Source organism: Carassius auratus, unplaced genomic scaffold (assembly GCF_003368295.1).
Source record: "Carassius auratus strain Wakin unplaced genomic scaffold, ASM336829v1 scaf_tig00023221, whole genome shotgun sequence".
Taxonomy (NCBI): Eukaryota; Metazoa; Chordata; class Actinopteri; order Cypriniformes; family Cyprinidae; genus Carassius; species Carassius auratus.
Genome location: NW_020525249.1, coordinates 409,689 through 423,469, shown reverse-complemented (window position 1 = coordinate 423,469; position 13,781 = coordinate 409,689). Strand labels below are relative to the sequence as shown.

General features: G+C 36.2%; 2 protein-coding genes and 1 long non-coding RNA gene across 3 annotated transcripts; all 3 read right to left on the bottom strand.

Moving 5' to 3' along the window:
- Positions 1-3,359: 3,359 nt before the first annotated feature.
- LOC113077809 (sialic acid-binding Ig-like lectin 14) lies at positions 3,360-5,665 on the bottom strand. The gene is made up of 3 exons (XM_026250072.1): positions 5,662-5,665; positions 3,894-4,274; positions 3,360-3,715 (listed from the first exon to the last, which is right to left on the bottom strand). The coding sequence occupies exons 1-3, from the start codon at positions 5,663-5,665 to the stop codon at positions 3,375-3,377; spliced, it is 726 nt and encodes a 241-aa protein (XP_026105857.1). The 3' UTR covers positions 3,360-3,374.
- Positions 5,666-6,011: 346 nt separating this feature from the next.
- On the bottom strand, positions 6,012-6,507 carry LOC113077771 (uncharacterized). The gene is made up of 3 exons (XR_003281385.1): positions 6,462-6,507; positions 6,212-6,300; positions 6,012-6,045 (listed from the first exon to the last, which is right to left on the bottom strand). It is a non-coding gene; the product is annotated as an uncharacterized LOC113077771 (long non-coding RNA).
- Positions 6,508-11,422: 4,915 nt separating this feature from the next.
- On the bottom strand, positions 11,423-13,282 carry LOC113077790 (myeloid cell surface antigen CD33-like). Its single transcript, XM_026250059.1, has 6 exons — positions 12,853-13,282; positions 12,427-12,723; positions 12,180-12,291; positions 11,792-11,833; positions 11,654-11,680; positions 11,423-11,587 (listed from the first exon to the last, which is right to left on the bottom strand). Exons 1-6 carry the CDS (start codon positions 13,106-13,108, stop codon positions 11,500-11,502), a joined length of 822 nt encoding a protein of 273 aa, XP_026105844.1. The 5' UTR covers positions 13,109-13,282; the 3' UTR covers positions 11,423-11,499.
- Between the last annotated feature and the right edge of the window lie 499 nt (positions 13,283-13,781).

Below are 13,781 nucleotides of genomic sequence, written 5' to 3'. Positions count from 1 at the left end.
TAATTACGTGCAGCTTGTACATTACACCTCTGTAAAGATGCTGTATAATTAAATGTTAAATGAATCCATTATTGAAAGCAAGTAATTAATAACAAGCTATAGTCATATGAATTCTTTTGATAGTGTCAGATGAGACCGTCCTGGGGCTTGTACAATATCATACAAGTGTTAAACTGGATTATTAAGACTGTGATGTGTTTAGGGATCATTTTTAAGACTTTGACCCTGTCCAGATACCCACACTTGCAGTCTTGGCCACTTGAGAGTGTGTGTACGTGACAGTGTGTGCACAAGACTGTCCCCGGTCTTAATAATGCCAAAGCACAGCGTCCTTAACACACCCTAAACCTCTCCAATACTGCTCCGGAGCGCTATACAAAGCTTAGTGTATCCCATCATGCATCATGTTTTGGAATAAATCGTCAGACTTTTTGCCGAGATCTCACAAGAGGTCATGGAAAGCTGTCCAATGTACAGTATGTGAAATATTGATAATTAGATATTAAAAATCTCTTTAAACACATAAGTGTCCCATAAGGCAGTGGCTCCCAATCCTGGTCCTGGAGAACCCCAACACTGCACATTTGAGATGTCTCCCTGATCAAACACACCTGATTCAACTCATCAGCTCATCAGTGAAGACTCCAAGGCAGATAAGAGAGACGCCAAAACCGTGCAGTGCTGGGGTTCTCCAGGATCAGGATTGGGAAACACAGTCATCAGGTCATGAAAAGTTTGACACACACTTGTGGTCATCATGCTCACTCGAACACTAGGCCAAATACAGGAAAGACTTCAAATAAGTAATCAAGTGGTCAAGTGAAAAGATGGCAAGTGTGGGTATTTGGACAGTGCAACAGTTTAAGAAACAACAAATGCTGTACAAATTATAACAGCAGGAATTTTTGATAAAAGAGACAAACTTTCACAGACTTACTGCTGCAAATATCTGCCTCCGCAGCTTTCTGTCTTCTCCATTTCTGAAGGAATCCCTCTCCAGAAACACCACTGGGCTGACTGCCTTTACGTCTTTTCAGCTAAAAATATAAATAATAAAAAAGGGGAGAGAAAATAAAATTGAATTATATACAGAATGTTAATAATGATCTGTGAGCAAAATATTTATATATATATATATATATATATGAAAATAAATATATATATATATATATATATATATATATATATATATATATATATATATATATATGAAAATAAATATATATATATATATATATATATATATATATATATAAACTGATATGAATGAACTGCAAGATGGAAAAATACATGTTTTATTATTTATTTTTAATTTGATTTTTTTTTTTTTTTGATTCACATTAAAAGGTATTAAAAGCATGGTACAGAACACATGATTACTGTGATATCTGTCATATAAAAGCACATAAAAACACTAGCATTACAGTGATACAAACATAGCTGGTTTGGTGATTATTGTATTGTTGTATTGATTATTAATATATCATAGTAAAACTACAGTTACAGTTACTAATGTCCCATTTACTGTGTTTTAACTTCACATTTCATTTATTACTATTGTGTCGTGATTACCATGATTTTACTACAAATACAACTTACATCATTGATCCTGAAATTAATAATAATATAAAACGGATCGAAGGTCTATGGCACGTCACGTGACAGATAGAGTTTAATCACACTAATTAGCAGCTGTGTTCATTTATTTAAACGCAATGAAACTCAAAGACAGCCGCGGATGACCGATATAATACAGCGATTAAACATATGGCACTAATCTGATTAATAAAGAAGACAGAATACATTTGATAAAAGGCATTAAAAGAGCGTATATACGACTACTCACCCAAACTGTGGAACTGATAGCAAGTATCGCGCGATGTGTGCTGAATGAGACTTCTTGAACGTGATTTCATAGCGATAAACATCTCATGTCCTCGTGTCGAATTCTGACGCCAAAAGTTTCCCACTGAAAGCAATGAAGGTCGTAGTGCTTCTATAGTCGACGCCGAGAGGCACATTTGGCGTCATAAAAGTGACGCTAGGGGCGCTTGACCATGCTTCGGTTTTTGACGCCTTTGGAGTGAGAATGGGTTGTTTATTTCGCAGTTTGATATGAAAGGATATGCACAAAGGAAGCGCGCACCGGCGACTTTGAGCACAGGACCGTCCGTACTCGCTTAACTTGCGCCTGATAAAGTGAAGTGGAGCGCGCATTTGAAACGTCTCCTGTTCAGTCATTCTGCGACTGAATAAATTCACTTCTTGTCATTAGGAAAAAGTGACAGAAGCAGTGGGTGGTCATCCCCGCCCCTACGTTTATTATTTTGAATACGTTAAAATGAAAAAAAGTTATCGCCTTCGTTAACGAGCAAATTTTGACACTAACATATTTATACATACATATATATATATATATATATATATATATATATATATATATATATATATATATATATATATAATTTCTTTTTTTTTCAACACCGCACCACCGGGGGTTGTTGGTACATGACTACCGCGGTGGTAAAAATCAACCACCGTCACAGCCCTACTGGTATCGGTACCGAATACTGAAATTTTGGTACCGTGACAACACTACTACAGGTGAAATAAACTGAAGCACGTCATCAAAGCTAGACACAGATGGGAATTAGCATCTAACCATAGATGTGACCAGTAGCAGTGGCTTTCTTAATATAAAATAATTTTGCAAGGGTTCTATGACGTTAGTTAGTTTTTTTTTTTTTTTTTTACCACCGAGGGCCAGTGGTCTACGATATTTCCCAGTAGATTTTTTGATCCCACTCCGCCCCTGTCTTCATCCCAAGAGGAGTAAATCACGAGGTATTAAATATTTTAGCTGTGGAGTGTGTGTCTTCTTCCCGTGATTTCCTGGTGATTACATTCTGTCCCCCTTGAGGTGTAAACTCTCCAGGTCTGGACCTTGATTATGGTAAATCCTAATTGTTAGTTCATGCCTCCATTTGAAGGATGTTTTGTCTTTGTTTTGGAGTATTTAAAGAAATCTTGCAACAGCGATTCTGTAGCCAGATGAGCCCAAATTTGTTTTGATAGATTTTCATATTTTACTGTTAGATTTATCTTTGAGAATTTGATTTAAAAATGCAAACTAATTAATTTTCACTCATTACAATTACAGTGTAATCCTTTTTCAGGGATGTCTTCTCTAATATTAGTCAGTGATATTTATGTAGAAGTCCGTTTCAGACTCACTCGTATCTCTTCTTGGCAATGAAGAAACACAGTAATCCAAACAAAAGAGCAGATCCAAGACCAGAGATGACTGGTATGAGAATGTGGCTGAGTGTTGCTTGTTCTGGTAGAAAAAACTAAACAAAACAAAAAACACTTAATTACTTTAAAAGAACATTTACACAGAACAGTTTTATTGTTATACCTTTCACAAAGTTACGGTGAGACGCTGTCATTTCGCCCTCGACATTCCCGTAGTGTTTGACTGTGCATGCGACAGCGCTGTGATCGTCCTCTTTTTGAGGGATAAAGGTCAGTACAGACTGTGTTTCCCAGTTTCCATGACCAATGTTCTTGTAGCTCATGATGACTTTTCCAGTGTGGTTCCAGGTGAGAGTGGGCTGGTGGGACGGACATGTGTGCCGGACAGAGCATGTGAAGACCACTGGTTCACCCTCCTGCACAGACTGCTCGGCCTGCAGCTCTGGTTTTGATGCTTGCTCTGTAAATGCATTTGGAATTAAAAAACAAAACAAAAAACCCCCCCACATATTTCACTTAGTAAACAAAAGCAGAAACAAGCTCACCTTGTAATTATTTAGTCACTTGCCATTTTTAAGCCATTTTCTTATTTTGTACTCCATATCATTGTTGTAATCACAGCTCAAAAGCAAACTTACCGATCATTTTAATCGACACACAGTTTTCCACAAAGGAGTACTTGTCTTTTTTAGAGGTTTCTAATTCCACCCTGAAACAATACGGCCCGTTGTCGTGGTTTTTGACCTCATCAATCTCCAAGGAGCAGTTGAAACCACCCAGTGAACCAATCAGGTTTGTACGACCCCTGAAACTGTCTTTAACCCTCGTGGAGTCTTTGTGAAAAATAATATCATCCCAGTTGTCCTTCATGTGCCACATAGCTCTAATACGATCAGAGGGCTGTTCTTGAACGGGGTATTTGAATGAACAGGGCAACACGACACAAGATGAGACCAGAGCCTGCATTTCAGGCTCTACAGTTACCTTCCAGATATCAGCAAACGCGCTTGCGCAAAAAACTGCAAAATAATAATGATAAAAGTTAATAAACTTAAAATAAAATACATTTCAATAACACTAACAAATGTCCCAACACTTTTTAATCGACTTAATTTAATTTACTTGAAGTACAACAATTAGTTGATTTTTAATATATATATATATATATATATATATATATATATATTCTCTCTCTGTTGGTTATGTTAGCATGTGTACTATTACTTAGTCTTTTAAAGGCAATCGGTTTGCATGGTTTTAATAAGTAAATCTGATCACAGTTCAAGTAAATACGACTAAAAAATTCCAAGTTGCAGTAAATGTTATTGGAATACATTACATTAACTTAAAATTTGTTTAAAGCAATCGGAATAGCAGTGTTTTTTTTTTTGTTTTTTTTGCGTTTACAGTGCACAACAGTTAACAATAATATAATATATGAAAAGAATGATTTATAAACATACAGTGAAACCAGTAGGGGAGACCGGGGATGGTTGTAACACTTTTTTCTTCAACGCCTAAAATTACCTTTTTCTTTTGGCTACAAGTCTAAAACTTCTAGGCAAAGTACCCACATGTTTATACTACAAATGGCAACAATTTAAATGTATTCAACTATATCACAGACTTTGTGAGATGATGACAAATACAAGGTGGTCCTTTGTTACAACCTACCCCACTACTGGGGTAGGTTGTAACACATACTGGGGTAAGTTGTAACAGGTAGACAAAATATACAAAAACTAAGGGTACTCCAAGTGATTTGACACAAAAACAGTTTTATTTTAAATGAATGACTGCAACAATAAATATGTGTGAATATGGGGAGTGTATGAGCATATTGTGTGTTTTTGTGCATGTGTGCCTTTGTGTGTGTGCATGTCTGTACGTGCACATTCATATGTGTGTGTGTGTGTGTCTGTGTTCTTGTTTTTGTGTCATATCAGGACACAACTCAGTATAATGACATGGGTATGACACAGGTATTACAAGGAGAGGGAGACTTATGAGGACATAACCCATGTCCCCATTTTTCAAAACACTTATAAATCATACAGAATGAGTTTTTTTGAGAAAGTAAAAATGCACAAAGTTTCCTGTGAGGCTTAGGGTTAGGTGTAGGGTTGGTGAAGGGCCATAGAATATACAGTTTGCACAGTATAAAAACCAATACACCTATGGGATGTCCCCACTTTTCACAAAATGTGTGTGTGTGTGTGAGCAAATTAACAGACGTATGTTTATCCCCACTCCAGAGAATGAACAAATGAAATGCATTCTTTACCAGTCACAAGTTCTAGTAATTCTGTAGAATTGTTAAAATCACAAAAATGTTCTTGGTTGTATGTAAAGGGATGGTTGTAACACTTTCAAAACACGTGTTACAACCTACCCCTTCACTGTCACCCATTGTTTAGCAAGCTGTATTAGCATGGTGCTTTGAAATTGGCAGAAGGTTAGAGAAACTACAGTTTGACCTGATATAACTCATACAACATTATCTACAACGGTAGAAGTACTAAACAAAATATTATCTTGTTAATTTTTTTTACTTTCTGACCTCAGAATTAGATTTTCTGCTGTAGCTTAAGGAGAGATAGCAACACAGACTGGAAAACCTCCATGTGGGATTGTAAAGGAAGCCTGATGAAACTGAAATTGTCACATGACTCCTATCTTGCCCCTGATTCATGGAATTGGTAGTGTTACAACTCTCCCCGTGTTACAACCATCCCCGGTCTCCCAGAAGAACACCTGACCGCACAGCCATGCTGGACTGGACTCTAGAAACTAAAGAGGCAAAAACGCAGGAAAAGAAAAAGAAAAAAAAGTTAGGTTATTGATTTCTTAACAATACATATGTTTTTCCAAGGACACTGCCACTGTATAGGTTTCAGTAATGTTCAGATATATTAACCTATTAACATCTAGATCAGTAAGCGGACCAAATGCGAACCTTCGCTGTTTGCTGGGAAAGTGTGGAAGAACGCCTTTTTTCACATTCCAGAATAGCGGATTTACCAAGCGGTCGACGGACAAGCTTTGCTGTAAAGAAAAATCACAAATATACATATTCTGTTTTGTTTTTGCATTTAGGAATTATACTTGCATGCGAGAGGGGCAAATAAAAAGAGACCAACGAGCTGAAAAATATCTTTTAAGGAATAGTTTAACCAAAAATGAATATTCTGTCTTCATTTACTCACCTCTGTGTCGTTCCAAAACTGTTTGACACACGTCCACGTCAACAGTGGGTCTACTGCGCTCAGTCAGTAAGTAGGCTATTGAAATCAAAACCGAACCGAAACCAAAACTGAAGCGGTCCAAAATGTTATTATTTCCCCCGTTACGCCATCAAAATGAAATCCAATAAATAAATAAAAACAACATAAGTACGTTTTCTTTGTTTGGTTTTAAACTTTGGTTGTAATCGCGTACAAAAGGTATTTTTTTTTTCCTTTTTTCTTTTCTTCGTATGAGACATGCCCTCTGGCTAGATGGGATACAACAAAAACTGCTGGGCATGCGCACATCAATATAGCGCAATTTTCCCCACCTTGTAAAACGTTATTTTTGCATTATTTTAAGGGTTAGGTTTAGGTTTGGGGTAGGTGTAGACGTTCATAAAATACAATCCAATAGGAATATACTTCCGGTTTTTGCTGTATCCCTTCTCACAACAACCTGCCAAGAGAGACACATCAGAAAAAGGTACATAATCATGTATGATAAATTCATGTTATGGGCCCATTTAATACAAACTACTGAGTCAGTAACAGATTTTAGATTTATTTAAGTTTGTTAAATTACATTTCCATAACGATAAGATCTTTTTTCGGTATCCATTTCACATTGTTATCATAAAAAAAAGAAAAAAAGAAAAAAAAAAAGAAAAATGGTTTGTTAGACATTTAAAGTTTTTAACTTGAATATAGGCAATTTAGATTATGTGTGTGCCCTTCCATATAATGACGTGTCTACAATGACTAATAATAATTCACTGGCCACGATGACTGATGAAAACCGAAAAAGAGGTGTCAGCTCCGTTTTTTTAATTTACGCGGAATGTCCAATTTATATGATTTATTGACCGACCAGTAGGTGGCGCTGTCTGCATACTGCTACTCTCAGGCTGGTGACAACATTCACATAATTTTCTTTCAATTCCTTAAAAGCATTTATAAGATAAAGCCTTACTCTTTGTTTGGTATGTCACTGTCTGAACGTAATAATAGTGTTCAATCATATTTAATAGTCATGTACACAAGTAGTAACAAAATAAATAAATAAAACCTTCAGCATAATATTGCATATAGATATATAATTCATAAACATAAACAAAAGTAGTTGTTTTGCTTGTTTGCTGGAATTCTGAAAAAAAAAGACAATTATGTTTACAGTTTTCTATTTTTAATCTTTTAAAAAAAAAAACTATTGAACCTCTGATGTTGTTTTCATCAGATATGTCCATACATGTTGAGTTCGTCCATGTTGGTGTATTCAGCTTAATAAAGAGAGAACAGATAGCCAGGTATAAGTTAATAACATATTTCGATAAGAATTTCTCAAAGATGTTTGCTGCCGTGCAAATAATATACTCGCAGAGCAGGATTTTCAATCACTGAGGTTGCTATTACATTTAAATACCAAAAAGATCTTATTATTAATAATGTACATGGGTTCAGATGTGCTGTACCTCTTTTGTGATGGCATATAAGATTTGGAGAAAGGCTCGTTTCCTGACATTGCATCTTCTGACCTGGAAACAGATGCCATATGTGAGAATTGATGATATGTGTGCCTTTCATTCCTGACTGCTCCACATCCACATGATTGTTTGCATATTGACTAAAAGTAATCATCAAGTATCATCATATCAGTATTACTCAAAGTTATTGAAACATATGTTAAATGATAACTTTTAAAAGAAGAAACAGACATAAATATTTAAAAATATTTAATATTTTACCTCTAAGGGGTTCAGCTGAAAAAAATAAAAATAAAAATAAAATAAAATAAAAGTTTAGGAGTGCCTGGCCTAACAAAACATGCACAAAGAGTTACCTTCGTCGCTTCATGTATATGATGACTCCAACAAGTATACAAACCAGAAGGAACACAAGTGATGGCGTTACGATGTAAAGACCAATAGTCTCCACTCCGGTGAGCACTGGGACTGGACTGGGACGAGTCAGCCTACCGCAAAGAGGTCAGTCTCCTGGTGTCCTGGTGTGCAGTCAGTAACTTGAAGCTTAACATCAACAAAACAGTTGAGATGATAGTGGATTTCCGCAAAAAGCCCCCGACTCATCTTCCTTTGGTCATCAATAACTCATCTGTGTCTGTGGTAGAGCACTTCAAGTTCCTGGGCACAACCATTACTAACACACTCAAATGGGACAATAACATCTCCCAACTAGTGAAGAAAGGCCAGCAGCGCCTGTTCTTCCTCCGCCGCCTGAAAGGACTACGACTCAGTCCCCCCATCATGGTACAATTCTACAGAGCGGTTATTGAGAGTGTGCTAACATCCTCCCTCACGGTCTGGTTTGCTTCTGCGTCAGCCCGCGGAAAGGCCATGCTACAAAGAGTCGTCCGAGCAGCAGAGCGGATCATCGGCTGCCCCCTGCCCCCCATTATGGACCTGTACAGCTCCAGGTCCATTAACAGAGCTGTGAAGATTGCGGCTGACCCCTCTCATCCTGCCAATAGTCTGTTTAATCTTCTCCCCTCCGGAAAGCGGTATAGGGCCTCTTTGCCCAAAACATCACGCCACCGCCACAGTTTTTTCCCCCAAGCAATAGCCCTCCTAAATGATTCTTAAATCTTGGAATTCATGGCACTTTATTTATTATTTAACTCATCACTTTTTTACATTCATATTAACGTATTGCTTATAATGTCTCTATTTGTCCTTGTATTGTGTTTTTGTAACTGTTAAAAACTGTGTCGCTTTTACTGTGTTGCCTGCATGGAGAAGACCAAACCAAATTCCTAGTATCTGTATACATGGCGAAATAAAGTTGAATTGAATTGGGACTGGTTTGTAATTATTTGTTTCAGTAATTTTTTTATGGAAGTCCTGTAAACAGGAAGTGCCACCCATAATTAAAAACACACTCTTTTGGAACAGGGTGGATACTGCTGATTTCCATAGTCATTTATACTTTATCCCTTTCTCTCACCCCTTCAGTCTTCTTCTTAAGCACTTCAGCACGTTTGACATCCTTCAGTTTCTCATGTTTCGTTCCTGTTTCATTTGTCCTTGATTTGTTGTCATTCCTGATTAGGTTGCAAACCTGTTTCTAATCTTGTTCTCACTAGCCTTTCTACTTTTCATTCATTCTGGAGCTGCTATTGTGCCTGATGGGGTTATACTTGTTTCCTTTTACAATCATGGTAACAACGATTATTATTTCTAAAAACATTTGGTTTAATCACATTATGTTCATGCAGATTTCTGTCAATACTAACAGTTTAAGAATTTTATACATTGGTGCAAATTTGTTTCACAACATGCAGCATATTTTATAAACTTAACATGCAGAATGATATTGGTAAGTATAATGAGTTTATAAATCATCAAGATGCTATATAGGATGGAATGTTTATATTTATAGTTATTTTTTTCACAAAAATGCTGGAAAGTGTTGATAAATGGCAGAGTAGAACAGAGACAACAACATTAATAAAATCAGTTAAGTCAACACAAGCTACAGAGTCAAAAAGAGTGATTACATTTGAAAGCATACAGTCTGATTAATATTATTTTGAGCATAAAAAAAAAAAAACTTTTTTGAACTTTGTGTTGTTCATTATCATCAGATATTTCCATACACGTTGAGATCTTCCATGTTGGAGTAAACAGCCTCATAATCATAACCCTTAATGTAATATAAAAATAAAAATAAGAAAAAGGACAAAGAAGTCAGTCAATAACATATTCTGGGACAGCTTTTGAAATCATAGAAATCATTTCCAGTTGAATATAAGTAGAAATAAAAATATACTCACTGAGGATTTTGGCTCACTGAGGTGCATGGTGAAAAAGAATATAAAAAAAACATAAATATCTGTATTAATCATCATGGCAACTGTTGAGTTAAAGTTATCAGGAAGAAACTAAAGTATGATTTTAGGCCTTTAAGGGGTCATGAATTGAGAAATCAATCCACATCAGAAGTCATTGTGATATAAAAACATCAGTAAGTTTCAGTACTCAAAAGTTCCTCATTAGTGCAGAATCTATTTCTTTATGTTCTAAGTACAGTAGCATGAGCATCAGAAGTAGAACATGGCAATCATTTACTGTTGGAGATTTGCAGCGCTGCATCCAGTCTAGACAGAATCATGATTGTAATTGGTTCGGTCTCTAGATGTGTTGAATTGCACTACTCGCATCCAGGTTCAAAAACAGGACAGAACTTCTAAATTACTTATAAGTGATGTAAAAATCTTGCTAACATTGTAATTGGCCCTCAAAGAACATTATAAAATGTAGAAGAAAAAATGCAGTTCAAGACCCTTTTAAGAAACATAGATGTGGTTCAATGCACTGACCTCTTTGGTGACGGCGTAAGAGGTTTGGAGAAAGGCTTGTTTTCTGACACCGTACAAATGTTGTTTGTTCTGTGAAGAGAGTTTCATTAGTCAGTGGGGGATAGATGCAAAAAATGTGTGATGCTGTGAGGAATTGTTTTTAACATGTTTAAATACTTTCTCTGTTCAGTGTGCAAATGCAATTGTAGAACATTTAAAAAAATGATTTCCTCTTAATATTTCAACACTGTGGTGCAAAATGATGGCCTGAGTGGCTGAAGTGTAATGTTGCGAGGAAAATGGAGAAATAATTTTCGTAGTTAATTAAATGTACAGCACAATCAATAACTGAATCAATATTCACCTGTACATTTTATTAATGTTAATTATCAGTCATATGTGTATTTTATGTATAAAAACTACTTTCTTATGGAAATCCTTTTTGTTATTTTTTTAATGAAATACTGTCCTGAAGATTTTAATAATGAAACGCATGAAATGAATACAAAAATATGAATATTCATAACCCAGAAAATCAGCTCCAGATGCTCCGTCTGATGAAAGATGTATCGTTTAAGTAGTTTGAGTACAAACGCAATACAAATTATAATTACATGTAGAATTATATTTTCAACCTGCCTTTGTTCAAGCCTCATATGTCTTCGAGTAGCATCTCCAGTGTACCTGTTGATGGCACTAGTTAGTTCATTTGAAATAAATACTGACACTAACTTTTCTGACCTTTCTCTGGTATACTTGCCTTCTATCACTTCTGTCAGACGTTCTTAAACGACTGGGAGAGAAACATTAAATTTAGTCTCAGGAACAAATACAAAGAGAAAAATATAAGTTTAGTTACCTTGATAATCTGTTCCAAACCGACCTCCTACATCAGAGAACAGAGTTAAAATTGCTAGTGTGTTATAAATCCAAAAGGTTTTAATATTAATTAATAAGTGAAAATTAACAATTAAATGTCATACTGCACATACAGTACCTCCGTTCAGATTGTGACCCTTGCATATCTGGATGAAGCTGTCTACAATCAGTAATGAGAATGTAAAAGTGAGATACAGTTTTACTTTGGCGTTCTTGCTGTTACATTACAATGGTTAAGAATGGTACTGTCTCACATTCTTTGACCCAAAGTTCGGGATGATCTGATAAAGTATCTAGAGTTCCGAAAAGTATGTCTTTGACAAAATGTAAGTTACAAGCAGGTCCACTGAGATTGCACATCTCAGAAGCTCTAGTAATAACCGTTCAACCCCACCTTTCCATGTAAAACTATTCCCATCTGGATAAGGCTATAGATACCTAAACTTATTTAAAAATGTAAGAACATTCTGAAATATAAGTAAAAAAAATAAAATGATAATTCATACCTGTGTCGCATTTTATATATGAAGACTCCCACAAGTACACAAATAAGAACGAACACAAGTGTGGGAGCAATGATACTAGACCCAATAGTCTCCAATCTAAGCCCCTGAACTCCTATAATACAATTATTGTTAAAACGATTAACAGTCACATCATGAAATACAGTTTCTATTTGACCAATCATATTATAAATGGACCAAAGCATCTTACATGCACAAGGCAATCCCATTAACATCAGTCTGTACTTACTTCTAATATTCAGGAAGCCAGTGTTTTCCTGTGTTCTACCGCCCCAAAAGTTGGCAGTGCAGACAATTTCATCTTTCTCTTCATATCCAGTTGGAATAAAGGTCACAGAGGACACTGTTTCCCAGACGCCTCCACCCATGTGACTGTGGCTGATAGTTTCTCGGGCTGTTGGGACGCTCCAGGTGATTTGGGGAGGGTGAGAGGAGCATGTGTGGTTGACTGAGCATTTGACGGTGATGCGTGTCTTGGGCTCGATGTCTTCAGGGAGGGATGACATCACAGGTTTGTCGGGAGATGCTTTATATTAAAAGACACAAAGACATTATATTAGTTTTGGAATGTGATGCATGAAATAGAGTTGTTGTAAAGGTTGTCGTTAAGTTTTCAGAAGTATGCTAACCTAAATGATTAGTTATATTTCCTCACCCTGCATAATAATGAACACACAGCTGTTGTTGAAGCTGTATTTCCTGTTTCCTTTTTCTGCCCGGAAGCAGAACGGCCCGTTGTCATGAGTTTGCACATTATCCATCTCCACAGTACAGTTATGTTCATCCGGGTTTCCGAGGAGTCTTGTGCGGCCTTTGAAGTTGTTCAAGACATCGACTGGATCCGTGTGGAACATGTAGCCACCTCCATCAGTGACCCAAAGAACCCGAAGACGAGTGACATATTCCTCCATCTTGAAACTACACGGTATTACCACACATGAATGAGGCAGTGCAGTGATATTGGGAATCACATCTGCCACATACTGGAAATGAGCTAAAATGATATATATTATAATGGATTAATAAATATTATTACAGAACTGAAGGTATTGTTGCTTTTATTATCAAAAGGCCTATGAGTACAGGACAATAATATAAATAAGAAAATTTGGTGCCAGGGGGAAAAACCCACATACTTTCATTCAGGATCTGGACTGGTTTCTTATACTCTGTGAGAGAATCAGTAGAAAACAATAAGTAACAATAAGGTTTCTGAGGCGGTTGTATTTATGGTTTTGGCGCAAATGAATTGTCATGTCAATGTCAATTTTAATTATATAGCACTATTAAGCACAACATAAGTTGATGCACAATGAAAAAGAATATGATAAAACAGAGAAAAAGACATAACAGATGATAGAGAATACTGACAAAAAGGTAATTATCATAAATAATATGCTAAACCAAAGAAAAACAAAAAGCGATGATGCAGATCTAATCCTGAAGGGTAGAGCATTCCACTGTCTGGTGGAAGCTAATAAGAAAGCGTGGTCACCCCTGTACATTAGCTTCGACTTTGGGATACATAACAATCTCTGGGTGGATGACCGGAGAGACAAGACTACACATTATTGAAAATTATTT

Excerpts from the sequence above, each read along its gene's own strand:
- LOC113077809 (XM_026250072.1), bottom strand. Across the intron at positions 3,716-3,893 it reads TGTGTCGATTAAAATGATCG|AGCAAGCATCAAAACCAGAG; the intron begins GTAAGTTTGCTT and ends ATGCATTTACAG.
- LOC113077790 (XM_026250059.1), bottom strand. The coding sequence starts at position 13,108 with ATGGAGGAATATGTCACTCGTCTTCGGGTTCTTTGGGTCACTGATGGA. Across the intron at positions 12,724-12,852 it reads TGTGTTCATTATTATGCAGG|CATCTCCCGACAAACCTGTG; the intron begins GTGAGGAAATAT and ends TTTAATATAAAG. Across the intron at positions 11,681-11,791 it reads GGGTCACAATCTGAACGGAG|GAGGTCGGTTTGGAACAGAT; the intron begins GTACTGTATGTG and ends TCTCTGATGTAG.